The 22,711-nt window shown below is 40.8% G+C and overlaps 1 protein-coding gene across 1 annotated transcript in view; it reads left to right on the forward strand.

Moving 5' to 3' along the window:
* The first annotated feature begins 1,224 nt into the window (after positions 1 to 1,224).
* The window catches only part of TMF1 (TATA element modulatory factor 1), a 31,844-nt gene continuing 10,357 nt past the window's right edge, over positions 1,225 to 22,711 (forward strand). Inside the window, exons 1-10 of the mRNA XM_043969250.1 lie at positions 1,225 to 1,553; positions 3,731 to 4,959; positions 7,202 to 7,305; positions 8,115 to 8,241; positions 9,699 to 9,804; positions 10,990 to 11,132; positions 11,373 to 11,539; positions 12,067 to 12,223; positions 13,739 to 13,831; positions 21,364 to 21,520. Coding sequence (XP_043825185.1) covers positions 1,412 to 1,553; positions 3,731 to 4,959; positions 7,202 to 7,305; positions 8,115 to 8,241; positions 9,699 to 9,804; positions 10,990 to 11,132; positions 11,373 to 11,539; positions 12,067 to 12,223; positions 13,739 to 13,831; positions 21,364 to 21,520 — 2,425 coding nt within the window. The 5' untranslated portion in view covers positions 1,225 to 1,411. The remainder of the gene's footprint in view (positions 1,554 to 3,730; positions 4,960 to 7,201; positions 7,306 to 8,114; positions 8,242 to 9,698; positions 9,805 to 10,989; positions 11,133 to 11,372; positions 11,540 to 12,066; positions 12,224 to 13,738; positions 13,832 to 21,363; positions 21,521 to 22,711) is intronic.

A 22,711-nucleotide genomic window follows, 5' to 3' on the forward strand; every position in this document is an offset into this window, starting at 1 on the left:
GTAATAGAACTTAAAGTCTGAACAATTATCACTGAATCTGTCATACTATTTAATAATAAAATCATAACATATACATTGAGATTGGGTTAAGTGAAATAAGGGTAGTAAATATTTTTTTGTAGTAGTGCAGGAATGTGTCAAGTAATGATACTCCCTCTGTTGCTATAGCGTGGGAACTAACATTCCTGAAAATGAAGAATTTACCGGGTTAATTCTAATCTGCCGGAAACTGATTTAAAGGGAAAAAGGCTTATGTTTATTTAGTGGGTTTTTTTTTTTTACTGAAACGTTTCTCCAGAAGAGGGGCAGGTTTGTAGAATAAGTATTGTCCCCATTTTATAGACGAAAGATGGCTTCTGGTATTTATGACTTGTCTAAGGTAACTCAGCTTGTAGTTATGAGAGCTGAAACTCAACCCTAAGGTGTTTTGACTCCATTCTTTCCAGTATCCCAGGGTCACACAGCTAGTAAGGGTCTGAGGCCGCATTTGAAATGCCAGTGCTCTAGCCATTGGGCCGCCCGGCTGCTCTCCAAGGTTCTTACATTTCTAAGCCTACGTTCGCGAGACAAGTGGTGTGCTCTGAAGTGCTCCTTGGTGTCCGGATTGGGAGACGGCCGCCGCTAGCCTCCCAGCCGGGAACATCCGCACTAAGCTTCAGGAGATGGAAGGGGGAGGGACCATGTCCAGCTTTGCGGGGGTGAAAGCTACTCGGCGGTTGTTAATTACAGCCGCCCGGCTTACTCCAGGAGCGTGCGCGCTCCTCTGCGCAGGTGCAGCGCTGCCGCCTCCCCGTCCTCCGGGGCTCTCTCGGACGGGGGGCGGGGGTGGGATCTGTCTGGTTCTACCCCTTGATAAAGACACCACTAGTGCTCAGGTCACGGGTCTCTCCCACCAAGCCCTTCTGTGCCAGGCCTGTGCCCAGCTCCGTACCAGGAGGCGTGGGGTGACCACTGGGGAAGTGCTGGGACAGTGCGCGGCACCCTGAGGCGGGCCCTTCGCCTCTCGGAGACTCAGCTTCCTTCCTCGTCTAGGGCCTCCCAACCTCGGTTCCCTACGCCCTGCGCAGGCGCAGGAACAATCTTCCCCATCCGCCAAAGCTGTCCCGTCCCCGGTTCTGGGTTGCCTCGGTGATCAGGGGCGACGCTGGTCTCCAGGAAGTGACGCATGATTCCTGCCTCTCCGCTTCCGCCTCCACGCCCCCGTGGTGGATTGTTGTGTACGTGGAAGGCTTCCGCGTCTGCGCAGTGACGGCCGCGGCTGTAGCTCCAGCTCCGGCTCCGGCTCCGGCTCCGGCTCCGGCTCGCCGAAGGCGCTCTGGGCGGCGGGGAGGAGGCCATGGCCGCCCGCTGACTGCTGACCGCGGCCGCCGAGCCTCGCGGGGAGCGGCGGGGAGGCCCGCAGGCCGCGGACATGAGCTGGTTCAATGCCTCTCAGCTGTCGAGCTTCGCTAAGCAGGCCCTGTCCCAGGCCCAGAAGTCCATCGACCGGGTCCTGGACATCCAGGAGGAGGAGCCCGGCGCGTGGGCCGAGGCGCGGTCCTTCGGGGACCCCGGTAAGGACGGGCGGGGAGCGGGGGCCCCTGGGGCGCTTCCGGTGTGCTGGGCCCGGCACCGCGCCCCCAAACGGCCCGGGCCGGGGGCTCGCGGCCTTTCTCCAGCCCCCTGGCAGAAGGGAGGGGGAATGAAGCACCCGTGACGTGGCGCGGGGCTGGCTGCCTTTCGGGGGGCTTCCACGGCGGTGCCTGCCCCGGGACGTCGGGGCCTTCCCGCGGGGCTGGCCGGCGCCCGAAGCCTCGGCGGACCCGGGGTCCGCACGCTCCCAGGCGAGCTCCCTCCCTGAGGCCATCCAAGCACAACGAACCCCCTCGCTGGCCGCTTCCAGAACGAGGGCCCCGTCCCCCGGAGGCGGGGAACAGGCTCCCTGTCATTGCTCGCTCCCTCTGGAGCAGATGGTAGCGATGGTTTGCTCTGGGGAGCCGAGGCCAGGGGCCGAACCTCCTGAAGAAAAGGTAACGGGGTGCCATCCATGTCGTCCTCGTCCCCTGCCAACTTCTCAGACCGGCTCCCACTTCAGGCCGGGGCTTGGGGGGTGTGGTGGGGGGGGCAGGGACTGCTTAAGTCCCACGTCGTGGTTTTGTTGGACTCAGAGCTTCTTTTTCTTATTTATTAAAGTCTCGAAACACTTTTTTAAGGAGACCTGTCACAAACCTATCATTTAAAGCCGTCACCCAATTTTATTTAGTTGATTCTTTCCCCCAAAATTTTAGATTGAATTGGGAACCTGTTGGACTAGTTAAAAAAAAAAAAGATCCTGAATGGATTTACGTTTGATTTTAAATTATGAATTTCATAATAAATAAGCACTCATTTTGAAATGGGGAAGTTGAGATGGAAAGTAGATAATCTTTAAAGATTTATCTAGATGTTCTTCAGGAAGCTAAATGTTCCAGCCTTTGTTTTTAATAGGTTTGGACTGTTCATAGAATTCATTAGATACGATTCATGTTTTTCTGCTTTCCTTGTGGGTAGAAATACCTAACCTTAATGACTGTTTTTAATCGTGTCCAGCCATACCTTCAGTTTTGGTTTCATCAGCCCAACACTTGTTCTCACAGCATGACCCTGAACAGTAATAAACGGCATTTATTATCTTTTCAAGTTCATAGTGTACTCTTCACCTTTATCATATTACTTTTAATTTTAAGTGGGTTTTTTGTTGTTGCCCTTTTTAGTAGTGTCTAGTTGTGTTCATAAAAGACAGGTGGCATGGTGTCTCACATACCCATTGTCAAGGTTGTATTCAGAACTTGTCTGACTAACTCTCAGGGCCTTCAGGTTACATTTACCAATTTCCTATTGTTAGTGTGAAGTACACCCAACCCATTTACCATGGACTTCACTAATACAGAAATTGTGATAATTTGTAGACTCTCAGGGGTTAGCCAAAGGTCATCTAGGCCAATCTATAGTTGAACAGAAATTCCTACAATATCCGTGACAGTAGTCATCCAGGTTTTGCTTAAAGTTGTCCACTGAAGGGAACCCAGTTTCTAGAGGTAGATTAGGTTAACGTTTTAGATTTAGGTTAACAGATAAGGCTAATGTTTACTTTTGTATGATCTATATCATAAGAAAAAGTTTGACATGCCATAATAGAAAAAAATTACATGAAGTGTTTGAATTATTTAAGTTGTTAAACTATTTTCAAGCACTGTCAAACACTAGAAGTAACCATTTATATATAGTAGATATAACAATTTATGTTTTCTTTATCCTACTAGGATCTACTAGATAGTGCTTTATTATGTTGTTTAAGGACTTAAAATAATAATCTTGTATTTCCTTAAAAATTTCTGTGATTCAGTCTTTTATTAAATCATACTGGCATTTCCACAGCTATTGAAGGAGTTTCATATAAAAGAGGGAACTGAAAAGATCAAAAAATGCTAGTTTTTTTCTAGATCAGAAAGTTACAGAATAGATATTTCTATAGGAAATCATTGTTTCTACCCCCATTTTATTTGTTCCAGGGAAATACATTTGTCACCAGAATCCTGCACACATTTTTGAGTCTTGTATTTTTTTCTTCCAGTTTAAAATTGTGAAGTGTAATTAAAATTATTTTTATTTCAGAGACAAAGCCAACTGCCTTGATTTAAGGTGTTATTGTTATTTTAAATATTTATATCTAATATTCTTTTTAATGTTTCTAATTCTATTTTTATAAAAGGAAAAAGTTCCCCTGTAAGTGGAGGATGGGACACCTCTACCTGGGGGTTAAATTCAAATACAGAACCTCAGAGTCAACCAGTAGCATCTCCTAAAGCAATTACAAAACCAGTTCGGAGGACTGTTGTTGATGAATCTGAAAGTTTTTTCAGTGCCTTTCTCTCTCCAACGGATGTTCAGCCAATACAGCAGAGTCCAGTGGTATCTAAGCCTCCCACCAAATCACAACGACCTGAAGAAAAAGTCACAAGCAGCCTACAAGAACCTCTGCAGCCAGGACAGTCAGAAACACCTGACTTAGCTGAGTCTGAAGGAACAGACTCTTCTCCTCCGGCCAAACCAGAGGACTTGAAAAGCTGTCCTGTTTCTTTGGAGAATTTGGAAGTGGTTACTCCAGCACTTAACGATGAAGTCAAGTGTGAAGAAATCAGACATGACGCTGTTGATATTAAGGTATCAGCTCTGAGTGTGGACGGAGCAGAAAGTCCCCCTGACGTGAAAACTCCTGTAGAAAGTGCACCCAGCAGCCAGTCTCCTGTGATAGAAAGGAAGGATCTGGCTTTGGATGCTAAAGAGCAGAAGCATGAAGATAGACAGAGCAATACTCCCTCCCCTCCAGTTAGCACTTTCTCCTCAGGTACTTCTACTACCAGTGATATTGAAGTTCTGGACCATGAGAGTGTCATCAGTGAGAGTTCAGCAAGTTCAAGACAAGAGACCACAGACTCAAAGTCAGCTCTTCATTTGATGCAGACCTCCTTTCAGCTTTTATCTGCCTCTGCCTGTACTGAATATAATCGTCTAGATGATTTCCAAAAACTCACAGAGAGTTGCTGCTCCTCTGATGCTTTTGAAAGAATAGACTCATTTAGTGTTCAGTCTTTAGATAGCCGGAGTGTAAGTGAAATAAATTCAGATGATGAATTGTCAGGCAAAGGATATACTTTAGTGCCTATAATAGCCAGCTCTTCGACTCCAAAGACTAAAATAGCAGAGTCTATTGAAGGAAAATCTGAAGAAGAAAATGAGACATTAGTTATACCAACTGAAGAAACCGAAATGGAAGAAAGTGGACGAAGTGCAACTCCTGTGAATTGTGAACAGCCTGACGTCTTGGTTTCTTCTCTACAAACCACTGAAGGACATATGGTCCCAGAACAGCTTACTGGGCAGTGCCAGGATGTTGAAAATCAGCCAGAAGTACCTTCTGAGAAGGAAGATTTTTGCAAGGTAACTAAATTATGGAAGTTATTATATAAAATATGTTGTATGATGATTAAAGTGTCATATATATTTGGCATTCCATAATTCTTGATGGTATCTGAAATAGAGATTTTTTTCAGTTTACTATTAAGAACTTTGAAAACTGAAAGATACTAAGTTTATGGTTGAAATTTCTTAGAGAAGAGTACCAAAGGAATAGATTCATATTTCAATATAATTAAGTTGCCTGACTACGAACATTTAGGCCAGATTGCCTCTTCCATCCAAAAGACTTACTGTGTTGGCATTGTTTATGCACATTAAGTAGCATTACATTGGACTATTTCTTTCCTAAATTAAACCTCTAGCCCTCTTTCCATGCAGAGGGGGAGGATCCTGAAACCCATCAGTGTGAATTCTCAGCTTTCCTTTTTTTTTTTATTTTTTGGGTGAGGCAACTGGGGTCAAGTAACTTGCCCAGGGTCACACAGCTAATAAGTGTCAAGTGTCTGAGGTCCAATTTGAAGTCAGGTCCTCCTGAATCCAGGGCCAGTGCTTTATCCACTGCGCCACCTAGCTGCCCAGTGTGAATTCTCTAGATTTTTTTTTCTCATATCTAAAAATTGCTGTATCTAGTGGCATATTAACAGTGTCAGTAACATATCCTAGGTGAGAGTTGATAAGTCCATGTATTTGTATAGGGATTTTTCACAGTAGGAAGCAATGAAAACAGCTTTGCTTTTTAAATAAGATATACCTGAGAAACTGGTGAATAGCACTTTAAGATCATGAAGCACTTTCTTCCAAAAAGCTATTTGACACACATGGTACAAGATAATACATCTTCACTTTACAACGGAGGAAACCGAGGCAGAGAGGTTAAGTGACTTGCACATGGTCATATTACTAGTAAATGTCGGAGCCAAGAGTCCAACTCAGGTCTCCTCCCTCCAAGTCCAAGACTCTTTCTATTCTGCCATGATTCCTATTGAGAGAAGAACCTCCAAATTTTCTAATAGCACTGGCTGGTAAATAGGTCATAATGTGAGAAAGGGGAATAACAAGTAAAAGCACAAGTTGTGCTAAAATGTACTGATGCCAGAGGTTCTTACTTACAGATCTTTTAAATGAAAAAATGAATCAGTGAGCTGATAAGCAGATTGGGTGGTGAGCACTTCCCAAACACCCCCCCATCAATATGGGGGGGTGAGGGTGAGGAGCACCAGGCTGCCTGAGGAGGTAGGAACTGGCCCAATCAGAAATGGAGCAGGTCCAAGTTTCCATGTTGATCAGCAGTGGGATCAGGCCCGTGAGTGGCTGCTGTACTTCCAGCCCGGCCAAGATAGGAAGACCTAATCTTTAAGAAAAGAAAAAAGTCTTAAAAATGAATGGAGGGGGGGCAGCTAGATGACACAGTGGATAGAGCACTGGCCTTGGAGTCAGGAGGACCTGAGTTCAAATCTGGCCTCAGACACTTAACACTTACTAGCTGTGTGACCCTGGGCAAGTCACTTAACCCCCATTGCCTCACTAAAAAAAACAAAAAGAATGGAATTATTTCATGAACAATGCAGATTTGATTTCTTCTTTTATTTCTGGATGTGATATTTGAATTTCTGGTACCTTTGAATGGGCTAGTATGAATCATAGGACTTTGTGATAATTGTTGTTTGTCGCTTGGATGGAAGAGGCAATCTAGCATAAATAAATGTGTGTAGTCGGGCAATTGTTAATTATATTGAAACATAATTTTAATTCTGTAATTAAGTCAAGTATGGCAGGGTCTTTTACCTCAGTGCACGATGAAAGCCTGTTGTCAAATAACAGTTCATTTAAAGAGTATTTCAGCAGTTGGAATTACTATTTATTAAACGCTAAAGAACACCAGCTCTAATTGTCTTACCTACTTTTAGGTTATTTAAGGGAGCAAATGATGCTAAACCTATCCAAACAAGGTTTTGTTTTGTGCTCCCAAGTAGAAAAAAACTTGCTGTCATTGCCTCAGCAGAAGCTAAGAATTAATATATTCCAGATGTCATTTTGAGTGGTTTCTTGTGACTGACTTATGCTGATATGTTCTAGAGATGATTTTGTTTCATATTTTTATTTTTTAATATAGATTATTCTTTTGGCAGGGCATTATGTGTTGATGATTATATGTTATATAAGGTTGTTATCTAGTGGTTAGAATACTTTTAGCTTATAGACTATGTAAAAATAATCTTTTCTTTATTAATATTTTTTACTCTTACATGTTTAATTTATTTAGACAATTGACCTTCTGAATGAAAAATTGGAAAAAAGGGAAACCCAGTTATTAGCCATTAGTAAAGAGAAAGCAGTTCTAGAAGAAGCTTATGATAATTTAAAAGAGTAAGTAATAATACAAATGAAAAATATTATCATTAACTTATTTTCAAAGTCTACGTGTTAAAACAATGAGTTGTAATTGCATGAAATACATTGTCTATTATTGTACAGTATTATACCATACTCTTTTGTATTTTTGTCTTTATTTTGTCTTTTGCTTCAGTGTTCTCATAATTGATAAATGATTCCAAAATAACTGATAATGTCTATAACCATTTGTTTTTTGTTCTTCCTTAGTTAACATATCTACATTTTCCTGAACTGAAATGTCAGATAATGACACTTAACTCCTTTTAATTTTTTTATCAACATACTTCCCCCCCACCCCCCAAATTATTTATGATTATCTTACAGAGGAAAGGATTTTGCAAGAATACTTCCTTTCCTACTCATTTAGTTTTTTACTCTTTTTTTAGCTGTGTTACTGATGATTTCAACTAATGCTAATAATTAATTTTAACATGTTTGTGAAAACAAGCTAAACTAGAGCAGGTTAGAAAAAAATGTTGCAGATTTTTTTTTTTAATTGGAGAAAGCTGAAATCTGTCACATTAGAAATTAGGTTTTAATACTTTTCTGATGTTATAAACAAAATGGTAAATTTTCACCCCTGTGGTAAATTTTCTATTTAAATTACGTCAAATTTATATCATGTAAAGTAGATTTTTTTCTTAAACTTCTTATGCTTTAAATTTACTTTTTTTTTACTGTTATATACTAGAAACAATGTGACCTTTCAGTTTGAATGTTGAATTATGTCACTTTTCCAAATGTATGATTGTACTCATTCTTAAGTTATATTTTGTATGTAGTGAAATGTATAGAGTCAAAGAAGAAAGCAATAGCATTTCATCCTTGAAAGACGAGTTTACCCAAAGAATTGCAGAAGCAGAAAAGAAGGTTCAGTTAGCCTGTAAAGAAAGAGATGCCGCTAAAAAGGTAATTGACATTTTGTTAAACGTTGTTACAGTAAATTTTTTAGAGATAAAACTTTTGGGGAAAATAGGAATAGCCTTGGAAACTGGAGAGATGGGAGATTAAAGGGTTAGTGTTGGTTTATTTGTTCTTAAAACTAAAATAAAAGATTCTTAGAATTTTAGAAGTAGAAGGGAGCTGAAGCTTAAAGGTGGCATGGTCCAGTTTCTTAATTTTATAGGTAAGATCATGAGAATTTATGTGACTTTATTCAGTTCACCTTGCTAATTAGTGGCAGAGTTTTGATACTTGGTTGACTGAGCTGACTTTAATCCAATGATGAATGATCTCAGTGTTGCCTTGAGTCTGTATTAGGTATGTTTGTTTTATGAAGGAGATTGACACTGGTAATTTGATATGGGGTAACATGCATTTGGATTTTTCTTCATCTTTATGAAGAGAGGATAGGGGCTGGACCTATGATTTTACTGGTATAGGAAACTCCAGGATGAGGACACACTCTACTAATTCAGGTCAATGCCTCTGCAACTTTTATTCTTAGAGTTGCCCAGAGAACTGACAGGTGAAATGTCTTTCCCAGGGTCTCACAGGCAGGATGCTCAGAGGTAGGCCTAGAACTTAAGATTTTTCTTCGGGGCAGCTAGGAGGTGCAGTGAATAAAACACTGGCCCTGGATTCAGGAGGACCTGAGTTCAAATCTGATCTAAAACACTTGATACTTACTAGCTGTGTGACCCTGGGCAAGTCACTTAACCTTCATTGTCCTGTCCCTCCTCCCCCACCCAAAAAAAAAAAAAAAGGATCTTTCTGCTTCAGAGGCATGCTTTCTGGTGACTCTCTTGAATACCATGCTGCTCTCTTTATACAAGTGCAGAAAATAGTCTTGTGAAGAAAATCAAGGCAGTGGAAACAGATGTTCATTCGAAAATTTCTTCAAGTATCTACATTTACTTAAGAGAGAAACAGTTTTCATGTTCCAACAATTCTTCACTGTTTGTATGAAAGGACAGTCTGTTTAGGAGGCATGCTAATTAAGTGCCTGCCATCATCAAGGCACTGTGATAGGTGCTGGAAACGAACAGAAATAGGTCTGGATCTCAATGATCTTTAATTCCACAGAAAGAAGGAATGTGTGTACACAAGGTAAACTGAGGGAGAGCACACTAACTGGGTGTGTGTGGGGGGGAGGAAATGGTGGTGCCTGAGCATCCTGGAAGTCAGGGATTCTGAGAGGTAGAAATTCAGGGTGTCTTCTCAAAGATGGTTTGTGAATTCTATATGGCTTTCAGGGTTGTTTCCTTGTATTTCATTTGGGATTGGAGGTTGTTTTGAATAAATTTGTAGCTGCTTGGGGAAATTGGAATTTAATTGCCCTGGTATTGCATTTGGGAAAAAAAGAAATGTTTTGTGAAGAAAAATGGTCATTTAAAAAATACACATAGTTGATATTTTGTTTTTAGGAAGTAAAAACTATAAAAGAAGAACTTGCAACGAGGTTAAATTGTAATGAAACGGCAGAACTTTTGAAAGAGAAAGATGAGCAAATAAAAGGATTAATGGAAGAAGGTGGGTGCACTCAACATGTTCAGCTGACTCTATCACTCTTAAATTGTGAAAAGGAAAACTCTCATTTAGCATATGACTAGCCATTACTTCTCATGAGAAGTCATGGAAACCAGGGAGATGGGTATCTAGTCAGCTATATGTCACAGTGGATAGAGTGCTGGACTTAGAGTCCGGAAGACCTGATTGGGCAAGTCACGGAACTTGTGTTTGCCTCGATTTCCTCCTCTATAAAATGGGGAAATTCTAGTCAAATTGGGGTGAAGTTAAAGACTTGTGACAGGTTAATCTGTTCTAAATACAATGTGTCCACTAGTGAATGATTGTTTTGACAACAGCAACTTCTTTAGAAAGGAGTGCCTTCCTTTTGGTGCACCCTGATGAAATCCTGGCTCCTTCAAGGAAAGTCAAGAGGAAGTTTAGAAAGCCTGGCTGAAAAGAAAATGTTCAGAGTTAGCAGCAGATGTAGATGTGCCATTCATTTCTTAGCTCAGTACTTTAGAGGGAGACCTTAGGGTCTTAAGGTCATAGGGATAGAGCTGGAATGGAACTGAGAAGTCATCTAGTCCAAGTCCCCTATTTACAGGTTACCCAGACATGTCACATCACCTGTTCGTGGTCTCAGATTTTAAGTGTCAGAGTCAGAATTCAAACTCAGGTCCTCTGACTTGAAATCCATTTATTCTTTCCATTGTACCATATCATTTGAAAGACATGAGTTGAAGTAAGGAGATGTGGATTTAAATCCTGACTTGAGATTTATGACAATAGGTAAGACTTTTAACCTCTCTGGGTCCCTGTTTTCCCATTTTACATCATTTGTAAAATAGTAATGCTAGTTCTTGCATTAACTGCCTCACAGGGTTGCTGGAAAATGGCCTTGTTACTTTTAAAACACTTTGTAACTGGGTTAATAGTGCTTAAACTTATTCCTGTTCGAAAATATTTATTCTGCCCTTGATCTTCTAAAGTTATGCTAGTCGTAGAATTTAATAAAATAGTGAGGGACCTTATAGGTCATTCTGTCCGACTTCCTCATTTTATGATTGAAGAAACTCAGACCCAGAGAAGTAAGCACATTTCCCTGAGGTCACAAAGAAAGTAACAGATCCACATCCAGGACTGTGCCACCTGAATTTTGGAGATTCTTCATTGTTTACAACTTGCACTTTTCCCTTTCTCTTTTAGGAGAAAAACTTTCAAAACAGCAGCTGCACAATTCTAACACCATTAAGAAGTTAAGAGCTAAAGAGAGGGAAAATGAAAACACTAGTGCAAAGCAGAACAAAAAGATTAAGGAGCTAGAAGAGGAATTGCAACATTTAAAGCAGGTAAGAATGTTTATCAGCAAAGTCATTGTGTCTTTTTGTTGTATTGGACCTCAGAAAAGCGGTAATAGAAGACTGATTCATCAAGCACTTAGTGGGCTTTAGTTGGGAAGAAGTATGATGTGCAGGTCTAAACACTAGATTCTGTGTAATTTACATTTAAGCTATTCTCCTTTGGGATTTGAGTTTACCCAAGAATGATTATTTACTGAAAAATATTATTTTTCTGACCTTTTAATATAGGTTCTTGATGGCAAAGAGGAGATTGAGAAACAACATAGAGAGAACATTAAAAAACTTAACTCTGTAGTAGAACGACAAGAAAAGGATCTTGGCAGACTTCAAATGGACATGGATGAACTTGGGGAAAAACACCGAAGTGCTCAGGCGGCCTTGGATAGTGCATACAAGTAAGGAAACACAGCTGCCCCCTCCTCTCCACTTCTGGGCATTCCTGGCTAACATCCCCTTTTCTACAGGAAGCCTTTCACCAGCCCCTGTCGGGGATGCAAGTGCCATTCCTCTATGAATACTCTCCATTTTATCTGTCTGTACCATGGGTGTGCATAGTTGTGGCCACATTGTCTCTTCCGTTAGTGTGAGCTCCCTGGAAATAGGGACGGCCTTTTGCCTTGCTTGGTATTCCCAGCACTTAGCACAGGGCCTGGCACAGAGTAAGTGCTAGATGCATTAATAAGTGCCAGTTGACCAACTGCCTGACTTAAGACCATCGCAGCTGAACCTTTTATGAAGTCCTGGCTCTCAGCTTTTGATCACTAGTCACTTTTGTAAAGCTTTCAACTGCACAGGTGCTTGGCTATTTCATAGGGTAAGAGGTGCTCATTTCACGAGTTTCGTAGCCACTTGGACGTTTGACATACTTTGGGTTTGCAGTACGGCAGGATATGTTTTCTAATTATAAAAAATGCTACTTTAGAGAGCTTGCAGAACTTCACAAAGCTAACGCCATGAAGGATACGGAAGCACAGGAAGCATCTTTGAGTCGAGAAATGAAAGTTAAAGAAGAGCTGTGTTTAGCACTTGAGAAGGCCCAGGAAGAGGCCCATCAACAACAAGAAGCACTAGCAATTCAAGTGAGTTTTAATGATGAACAGAACAATCCCATCCTTTTGTTAATTGGATATTTCTTTATATTAAGAACCTTTTTCACTAGCTTGACTCAAATATTTTGCTCCCCAAATAGTGAAATTCCTTCACAATTCATTGGGTCCTATAAATGTATTTCTTTTCTTTTCCTTTTTTTTTTTTTTTGGTGGGGCAGTGGGGGTTAAGTGACTTGCCCAGGGTCACACAGCTAGTAAGTGTCAGGTGTCTGAGGCCTGATTTGAACTCAGGTCCTCCTGAATCTAGGGCCGGTACTTTATCCACTGTGCCACCTAGCTGCCCCCTCTAAAAATATATTTGTTTAATAGTGTTAACTTAATACAAACTTGGTTGATCCTTTTGAAGTGATGTTTGCTAATTAAAAAACAAAATTAAAAGTCTTTCTTTTATAGGCTCAATAAATATTTTTAGATAGACCCATCCTGAGCACCTTCCTTTCCTTCATTTACACAGCAATCATCTTGGTTCAGAACCTCAACCCCGCTTGCCCCAGAAGCCTAAAGCCCCTCTGCCACTCCAGCATATCCTACATATTTCTGCCCAAGGACTTTCCTTGAAACATAGATAGAACCCTGTGACACTCTTACTTAGTCAACTCCATTGGCTTCTTGTTACCTCTAACATAAACTCTAAACTCTGTTTAGCTTTTGAAGCCCTTCATGATATGGCCCAAGCCTCATTGGCTACAGCTCCCTCTCTTGCACTTTGTGATATTGTAAGCACATGGGACATACAGTGCAAAGACACCAAGACAAGAGATAGAGTGTCATGCACGAAGCATCAAGAAGCGGCCACTTTGGTGAGATCACAAGATGATCTCCAAGTTCCTTTGCAGTTATGAATGTTGTGTTTCAAGTCTTGGGTATATAAATATGAGTTTGGTCCTGTCATTTTATTTAAGAAAAGCGAGGGATACCTGCATTACTTGCCTCATATGTCTTGGCATTCATGACCTTCCAAAGTTTATCCATTACTTGTGCTATTTCTTTTGCTTGGAATGCTCCTTCTACTCCCATGGAAACCCCCTTATCTTTGTGTATTGGAATCCTTCCCATCCTTCAGAGCCCATACCAAATGCCTTCTTTAATTGCCTTAGCTAGAAGTAATGGCACCCTCCTCTGTATAATTCCTCTCATAATTAGTTGGTGCCTTTGTTTGATGCTTACTTGGTGCTGCTTTGGGTTAGATTGGGGCATTTTCTTGCTTTATTTTTCTTAGTAGATTGTAAAGTTCTTGAGGGTGCGTGGACCAGCACTTGTACATTATCTTATATAGTACTTCACACCAGTGTCCTTATTTAGAGTAGCTGTTAATAAATGTTTGTTGAGTGAATGGATGAGGTTAATGCATAAGAGAACATACTAAAAATATGGCAGAGATGAAGCAACACAGCAAAAATGTATGCCCAACAGTCATCCAGGTATTCAAATGCTACTGTGTTTAGATTATTGCTGAGTGATTCTAACCTTTGTCCTTTGATGTAGGTGGGAGACCTTAGACTGGCTTTGCAGCGGGCAGAACAGGCGGCTGCGAGAAAGGAAGATTATTTACGTCATGAGATCAGTGAGCTGCAACAGGTACTATGGGGAGGTTGTTTTCTGTCAGTGACCATTCACATTTTGTTGTTGTTGTTGGTTTTTTTTTTTTTTAGTGAGGCAATTGGGGTTAAGTGACTTGCCCAGGGTCACACAGCTAGTAAGTGTTAAGTGTCTGAGGCTGGATTTGAACTCAGGTACTCCTGAATCCAGGGTCGGTGCTCTATCCAACCATTCACATTTGTCTAGAGTCTTCCAGGGAAGTCTTGAGCTGTGGTTTGGGCAGATGTTATCCTTCCCATTTCAATGACAAAGAAAGTGCCTTAGAAAGGCAGATGGCTATGGCTCACCTAGGTCCTTGGATTCCAGGACACTATTGCTCCTTTTTTTTTCCTTGAAACTTTTCTTAAAATTTAGTTTTTATGAACTTAAACACCAAATTTAAAAAAATATTTTTACAAAGTAGGACACAAAAAGAGTATGTGTGAACCCATGAATCTCTCTTCCGTACCACTTGCTTGATTCAGCACATCACCTTTCAGACTGCCCTGTTTGTCCAGGCTTTCTTTTGTATTTCATTCTGTTCTCTGCATTTTAAGAAAAAAGTTTTATTGGCTTTCTTCCTTTTCTTTTCCTTTTCTTTTTTCATCACCATAGCTACTAATCCCCCCTGATTAAAAAATTGAAGAAAAAGTCATCACAAATAAAGTGTCACACACCCAAAAAATTATGCAGTAGCCACATCAAAAAATATATTTCATTCTGTACCTTGAATCCATCACCACTTTGTCAGGCAGTGGATAGCATTTCATCATAGCACCTCTGTAAATGTGATCATTCATTGCTTTGATTAGAGTTCTTAAGTCATTCAGAGTCATTTTTCTTTATAGTATCATGTTGTTGGCTAAATTATTCTGCTTCTTCTGCTCACTTCACTTTTAATCAGGTCATGCTTCCGAGGATAATTTGAAATCATCTCTTTTGTTATTTCTTACAATGCGACACAATTTCACTTATATATCACACTTTGTTCAGCCATTCCCTGGTTAAAGAGCACTCTCAGTTTCCAGTTCTTTGGCTTTTTTCCCCCCCTTTTAATCCAACCTTTAATCCAGTTCAGGAAATTTTCATTTCCTTCTGTTGACTCTTGGAAATAGTCCTTTTCTCTGTATCCCTATTTGTCTGCTGAGCTTGATGTAGCTCTACACTAAACTCAGTGTCTCTGTCTGTGTTCAACCCTCTTTTTTCCACTTCAGATAACCCCATCCTCTAAGTTTGTGTACTCTTCTTCTCATATAGTGCAACATGAGAACCACCCTGTTCTTCCTCCTTCCTATACTAATAGATTTTTGTTTTATTTTGACTTTTCTTTCTTTTTTTAAAACATTCAGAACAGAACCAAGGCACCCCAAGCCATCAGTTTTTCTTATTTAACTTCCTGAATAACCTTTGAAGACATAGAGGGTTTTTTAAAAAATTTGTTTTTGTTTTTTGCTTTTTGCCGGGCAGTGAGGGTTAAGTGACTTGCCCAGGCTCACACAGCTAGTAAGTGTCAAGCGTCCGAGGCTGGATTTGAACTCAGGTCCTTCTGAATCCAGGGCTGGTGCTTTATCCACTGTGCCATCTAGCTGCCCCCGGAAGATATAGAGGTTTTAATGGGACACTTGTTTCTTTTCCCCTTATTAGAATGATAGCATTGCATTATCTTTTAGGCCCTTTAAATTGTTCAAATTAACATACCTTTCTAGCTTTCTCTTTCTCTTGACTCTCATGTTCACTTTCAAAGTTCTTTCAGTTCTGGTCATTTGATTGAAATACTTGGAAGTCTTTTATTATTCTTCCCACCCCCCACCCCCGAGGATTAATAATACTTAATTGTCAGTTTATATCTTGAGCCCTTTGGAATAGTGTAGTCCAAGATCTCTGGTTTATCATTGAAGCTGTCAGGTCTTGTATGACCCCTTCTGTGGCTCCTTGCATTTTTTTCTGTAATAAGGAAGCTTTGGATTTTAGCTATAATATTTTTTGAACTTTCTTTCCCCAGGACATTTGCTAAAAGCTTCCTCATCTCCACCACCCCACGTTAGACATCACAGGAAGAGATGGTCCTCTTTGATAAGGCAAACCTCTCTATGTGTACCGTACCATCCTATCCTATCCTATCCCATCCCCTCAAATCTTCTCCAGCAGATGATCCTCACTTTGATGCCCACATGCCTCAGTCTTTAGTCTCCATATCTAATGGCTCTTCCTCTGCTGCCTGCAAAGCCACCCATGTCTCCTATCCTTAAAAAATTACTTTAACTCACTGTCCCCACTAGCTGTCATTCTGTTTCTCCTCCTCTTTTTGGCTGAACTCCTTGAGAAAGCTGTTTATACTAAGTGCCTCCACTTTTTCTACTGCTCTTCTAAAAATCCTGTATTCTGGCTTCTGATTCTTATTATTCAATGAAAACTGCTCTCTACAAAGTCATTAAATAATCTTTTTTTGTTTGTTTGTTTGTTTTTTTTTTTTGCGGGGCAATGAGGGTTAAGTGACTTGCCCAGGGTCACACAGCTAGTAAGTGTCAAGTGTCTGAGGCCGGATTTGAACTCAGGAACTCCTGAATTCAGGGCCGGTGCTTTAACCACTGCGCCACCTAGCTGCCCCCTAAATAATCTTTTAATTATCAAATCAACTAACCTTAGCCTTTTGTACCTCTAGCTTTGATGCTTCTGATTACCTTCTCCTACATACTTTGTATTGTCTAGGCTTTCTCCTGATTCTTCTACCTGTCTGACTACTCCTCAGTCTCCTTTGTTGGATTTTCTGGTCACACCCATTATGCCCTAGGGCTTTGTTCTAGGCTTCTGTTCTCTTTTCTCTCCTCCCTTCTTCCTCTTATTTAACAATCTCATTAGCTTCTGTAGGTTCAATCTTTACGCAGATGAATCCCAGATCTATATATAGCCTTACTCTCCTAAGCTTCAGTTCTGTATCTTCATTTGCCTCTTGGATATCACATCTCAAACTCAACATGCTCAAAACTGAGCTCATTCATTTTCTTTTCCCTTAAACCCTCTCCTCTTCCCATCATCCACCCACTTACCCAGTCTTGGCGCTTCAGCATCATCTTCAGCTACTCTTTCACTCACCCAATATATCCAGCTCGTACCAGATCTTGCTCTTCTTCATTTAGACCTCCTGGCTCCTCTGAATCCCAAATTTTACAGGAGGCTTTCCCTTCTGCAAATAGTCCCTTCCCTTTAAAATTACATTCCATTTCATACCATATATCTCTTATGTACCTAGATATATTTGCATGTTGTCTCCCCATTAGAATTCTGAACTGTGGGGCCAAGAGCTGTGTTTTTGCCTTTCTTTGTATGCCTAGTGTTTAGACAATGCCTGGCATATAATAACACGTATTAACTACTTGTTGACTAATTAGATTCTTTTTATTTTCATTTTATCCTCTGGCTTTAGTAGATCTGTGCAGTTTTCACTGATGATTTGTTGAAATATATTATTTAGGCATTTCTAAAAATCATGGTTTTCAGGGACTTTGATGATTCTTAAATGATCTCTTCTTCTTGACTTTCTTTGATTTGTTTTGGATAGCAGATACCTTACATTTTCTTTTATTTCTAGGAATTCCAAAATGCTACATAACTAATGAAGGAAAAAACTAAGCAGTGAAATGGAGAAAAAATAGGATACTAATGAACAAAGAGAATTAACATCACGTACTTTATGTCAATACATCAAGGACCTATGATTTCATTGATATGGGAATTCCAGGGATGCAGATCATAATCCATCCATATCCTAGAGTGTTAGATTTCATTCTAATATTTCTTGCTGTCTCATGGAGCCATTGATTTTTGTTTGGTCTATTCCAGTTTTCAGGGAGTCCATTACTTGGGGTAAGGTTTACCACCTTTTATTCTGAGCTATTTAGTTTTCCAGTTTTTTTCCTGAACAGCCTTTTCTTTTTTTTAATCTCCTGCTTCATTTTTTTCTGGGTATTCTTGTCCTTGTGGACATTAATTCTTTTTGTCTTTGCTTATGGTTGTTACGGAGTTGTTTTCTCCTTTCTGACTAGAATTTTGTTTATTACAGGACCTACCATAGTTCTTTAGAAGTGTCTTCTGTTTACTCATCTCTCTAGCCTTGGCTCTTGAATTAGGAATATGTGCCAGAATCATGCTCTGCCTCTTGATGTTCATTGAGGTGTGTTATGGTTGTTGACGGTTGGTCTTGACCTGAGTCTTACTGGTTTCACCTCCTCCTCTTATGGTGTGTCTGTGTTAAAAGTGCCAGTAAGTTTTGGGTTCCCAGGGATCTTTGAACTTTAGATGACTGGATTTTTGGTCCCCTGTCTGGCATCTCAGCATAGAACACTAGGCCTGTTGCTGTTTTGTGGTTGTTCATCTGAGTGCTGGTGCTGCTTTCAAGACTAAAGCGAGGCCTTTCATTTGGAAGGAGCCCTCTGCTCACGCTGCCTGGGATCACGGGTGTTTCTGTTTGTGTTGAGAATCTGCTGTCTCTTGGGGGGGCGGTGTGCTTTTTCTATGGAGCCCCCTTTCCTGAGTACTGCTTTTTGTTCAGTAGTAGGGGGGATGAAGTCACTTAGTAAAATTTCTCATTGGATTTTTTAATCATTATTTGCTCTGCTGCTACTTAGATATTTTTTGTTGGAATAGGTATGTGGGAAGTCTCGGTGGTGTGCCTCCATTCAGATTGGCTGGAAGACAGTGCACCTTGCAGCTTCATCTTAAAAAGACTCCTTGGGGCAGCTGGGTGGCACAGTGGATAAAGTACTGGCCCTGGAATCAGGAAGACCTGAGTTCAAATCTGGCCTCAGACACTTGACTCTTACTAGCTGTGTGACCCTGGGCAAGTCACTTAACCCACTGCCCCACAAGGGGTGGTGGGGGGGGAACACCTCCTTGCAATATTTTCAGAATGAAGAATAGATTATAATACCATTTCTTTTGTTGAATTCCAGTTGTCTCCTTCCCTCCCTCTCTATCCCATACTAGAGAGGGCCACCATTTGACATGGATTTATAGATATAGGTAGGTGGCTGGGTGGATATAGATATATAAATACAGATATATGTAAAACCATGCTATGCATATTTGTCTTAATCAGTTCTTTCTCTGAAGGTGGATAGCACCTTCCTTCACAAGTCTTTTGTAACTGATTTGTGTGTTTTTTGTGTTTTTGTGGTTTTTTTGGTTAGGGCAGTGAGGGTTAAGTGACTTGCCCAAAGTCACACAGCTAGTAAGTGTTAAGTGTCTGAGGCCGGATTTGAACTCAGGTTCTCCTGAATCCAGGGCTGGTGCTTTATCCACTGCGCCATCTAGCTGCCCCCTGTAATTGATTTGAATATTTATAATAGTTAGAATATCTTAGTTACTCACAGTTATTCTTTGAACAATATTGCTGTTATTATACCCAACATTCTCTTGATTCTGCTCATTTCAGTCTTCATTATTTCATGCAGGTCTTTCCATGTTTTTCTAAAATGAATCTGCTCATTATTTCTTAGAACACAGTAGGATTTCATCAGATGTTAGTTGTCTTTTCAAATAAATCTTAGAAAAATTTTGAGAAGAAATGGCTATGTCACTGCAGAATTTTTAGTATAAATATTTTAACGTGCAAGTAGCTGCTTTAGCTATAGCTATCAACCCTACATTATTATTTACTCTGTCTCTTATTGCCCACCCTTTTGTCTAGTTTGTTTGAACATTCCATTTTAGATAGACATAGAACGAGTAAAACTTTGATTAGTTCATCTTTCTGTTTCTGTAAATTCTAAAAAAGATTTTGGGTGAGGAGATATGTCTTTAATTCTTTACCAGTTCAATAAATATGAGATATCAGTGTTATACCCAAAGGTTTTTACTACTTTATGTTGTTTTGGTTAACGATGGTATAGACAATACTGAGATAAATAAGGCAGTACTTGTTCCCATAAAACTTAAAAGTCTAGTTGGTGGGACACGGACACCCCCCTTCCACCTCCCCACACCCTTATGCAGACTAGAGCTTGATCAGTGAACAAGTAGCTTACACATCAGAGTTACTTAGTGTGTTAAGTTGAAAGTTACAAAAAAGCTGTCTTATGAAATCCAAGGAAGGTGAGAAGACAGACCATTATCGAGTGTGGGAAATCAGGGATGGAAAAGATCCATGTAGGAGGTGGCAATTAAGCTGAATTTTTAAGGATGGGTAGGATTTCAACAAGTACACATGAAATAGGAAGTCATTTCAGCCATAGGGATTAACATGAGTGTAGCATTTCCAGCTGGGTGTCCCATAGGCACCTCAAATACACCATGCCCCAAAGCAGAGTTCATAACCACCCACTGCTCCTCAAACCCACCTCTTTCTGTATTTTTGTAGCTCTTTGGAAGGTTCCATGATCCTTCCAGTCATCCATATTCCCATCCTTGGTGTTGTCCTTTACTCTTCCTTTTCCCTCACACTGCAGATGTAGTTAGTTGCCGTGTCTCATTGATTCTGCCTTCATCCATCCCCTTCTCTCTTCCCTCCCCCTCCCCCCAGCCACCTGCCTAGGTCAGGCCCTCCTCATCTCCCAGCTGGGCTTCTGAAGCAGCCTCCTAATTGGTCAGCCTGCCTTAAGTAAAGCTTTCTGCTTTCCAGTCCAGTGCCCAAACATACACTGGACCTTGTCATTCCCCTGATCACTGAATTCTAGTGGCTCCTGTTATTACTGCTAGGACGTCTTCTGTTTGGTCCATTACAGCCTGGCTCCAACCCATCTTTCCAACCTCATTACTTATCATTCCTCTCCACAAATGCTTCAGGTCCATAGAACCAGGTATTTCTTGCCTTTGACACAACAGTGTGACATCCCCTCTCCCCATGAATTTGCCTGGTCTTCCTACCCTGGAATGTGCCCCTTTGTCACCTTTACCATCTAGAATCCCATGTCTCCTGATCTTTACTCGAGCATCATTTCTTTGACAAGGCCTTTCCTGACTCTGCTCTCCCCTCTAGTTGCTCATATGACCCTCTCACAATCACCTTGTTTTGGTTTTTGGTTTTTGGTATATTCTTGTGTATGACACATATTGTTTGTATATGACACGCATTGTTCAGTAAAATGCAAGCTTCTTGAGGGCAGGGACTTTTAAATTTTTTTCTTTATACCCATAGTGCCTAGCACTGTGCTTGCCATATGGTTGGTGCTTAATAAATGTTTGTGGATGAACTTATTCTTCTTAGAAAAGGGAAAAGCATGTGATAATACCAAATAGTCTGAATAATTGAGGAACTTTGTCCATTGGTCTCCATATTCTTAGCAAAGCGGTTTAAATCATATGCTTTTGGTATGGGGCTTGTCATGTGAAGAGGCAAGCCTGGGTGTCAGGACAACCTCATTCTATTTTTTATTTGAATGTTAGACATAGAAAGGAGTCACAGCTGTGTCTCCTAAATGTTGTTTATTGCAGAGCTTATTTTAATATGTAGACATTTTCCTATGAAGTTTGGTAATGTTTGTTATGAATTTTGTTGATACCAGTGGTAATGACTTAAGAATTTCATAATTATTTAGAGACTCCAAGAGGCTGAGAATAGGAACCAAGAGCTAAGCCAGAGTGTTACATCTACCACAAGACCATTGCTTCGACAAATAGAAAACCTACAAGCTACTCTGGGCGCGCAGACGTCATCATGGGAGAAGTTAGAAAAGAATCTCTCTGATAGGCTTGGTAAGCGACTGAATTTTTTTTTTTTTAAGTGAGGCAATTGAGGTTAAGTGACTTGCCCAGGGTCACGCAGCTAGTAAGTGTTAAGTGTCTGAGACCGGATTTGAACTCAGGTACTCCTGACTCCAGGGCCCGTGTTCTGTCCACTGTGCCACCTAGCTGCCTGACTCTGAATTTTTTGATAAAGTTAACAGATTAAGTTTGAGAGAAGGCATACAATGGCAATGAATTATATGGATTATGAGTGGAGTCATCAGAAGATTTCCGTTTATATATTGCTTAGGCATCATGTACTTTGCTAGGTGGGAGGCAGTGGTGCTGAAACTCAGGATTTCCTACTAAGGAAGATATCTAGACATTGTAGAGGCATAAGAAGTGCAAATCATATGTGTGTGTGTGTGTGCGTGCGCGCATGTATATATATCATTATTTTTTCATTAACATTTCACTTTATAAGAGTATTGATGCCTCTCTTAGGACTATACCTTAGATCTGATTTCAGTAGAGTAGCTGCTCCCTGAAGCTATGTACATCATAGCCTCTCATCGCACTCTCATTCTGAGAGATCCTAGTCTGCATTTTCCCAGGGCCTCCTACATGGGGTCGTCCCACACAGTGCCCCAGAGCCGTCACTTGCATGCATTTCCTGTCTCCAGTTTGCCATTGGGCAGCGTGCCTGCTGCCCTCTCTGCCTGCCTAGACAACTCACCTTCTCTGATCAGAGGCAGAGAGACTGAGCGTTCCAGATGTGGTCACTCCCTCAGCCATGCAGGGCGTCCCTTTCTCTACACTGACAAGCTAAGGAACTTGTCCCTGGTCCCATGGCCAAGTGAGTGTCAGGCAGACCTCAGAGCAAGCTCTCTGAGGCCATGATGCAGTTTCCTGAGTGAAGTCCAGCTGGATTTCTTTCTCCTCTGCAATTCCAGGTTCATTACCTATTTAATGTGCTACCTTTCATTATGAAAAGGGCTAGAAGGCTTTACAGCCCCTTGTAGCATTAGTTTAATGGTTTAAAATGGAATTCATCTTAACTGACATTGAAATTTTATGTCTCATTTCTATCAATTTACCTTTGCAGTTAATGTCACATAGATAATTCTTTCATGTCCCTTGAACAACTTTTTTTTCTCATTAATCTTGTCACTTGTTATCTCTGACCTCCTTTTATGCTTCCAGTGTATTTTGTGTACATGA

The sequence above is a fragment of the Dromiciops gliroides genome, chromosome 1 (assembly GCF_019393635.1).
Source record: "Dromiciops gliroides isolate mDroGli1 chromosome 1, mDroGli1.pri, whole genome shotgun sequence".
NCBI lineage: Eukaryota > Metazoa > Chordata > Mammalia > Microbiotheria > Microbiotheriidae > Dromiciops > Dromiciops gliroides.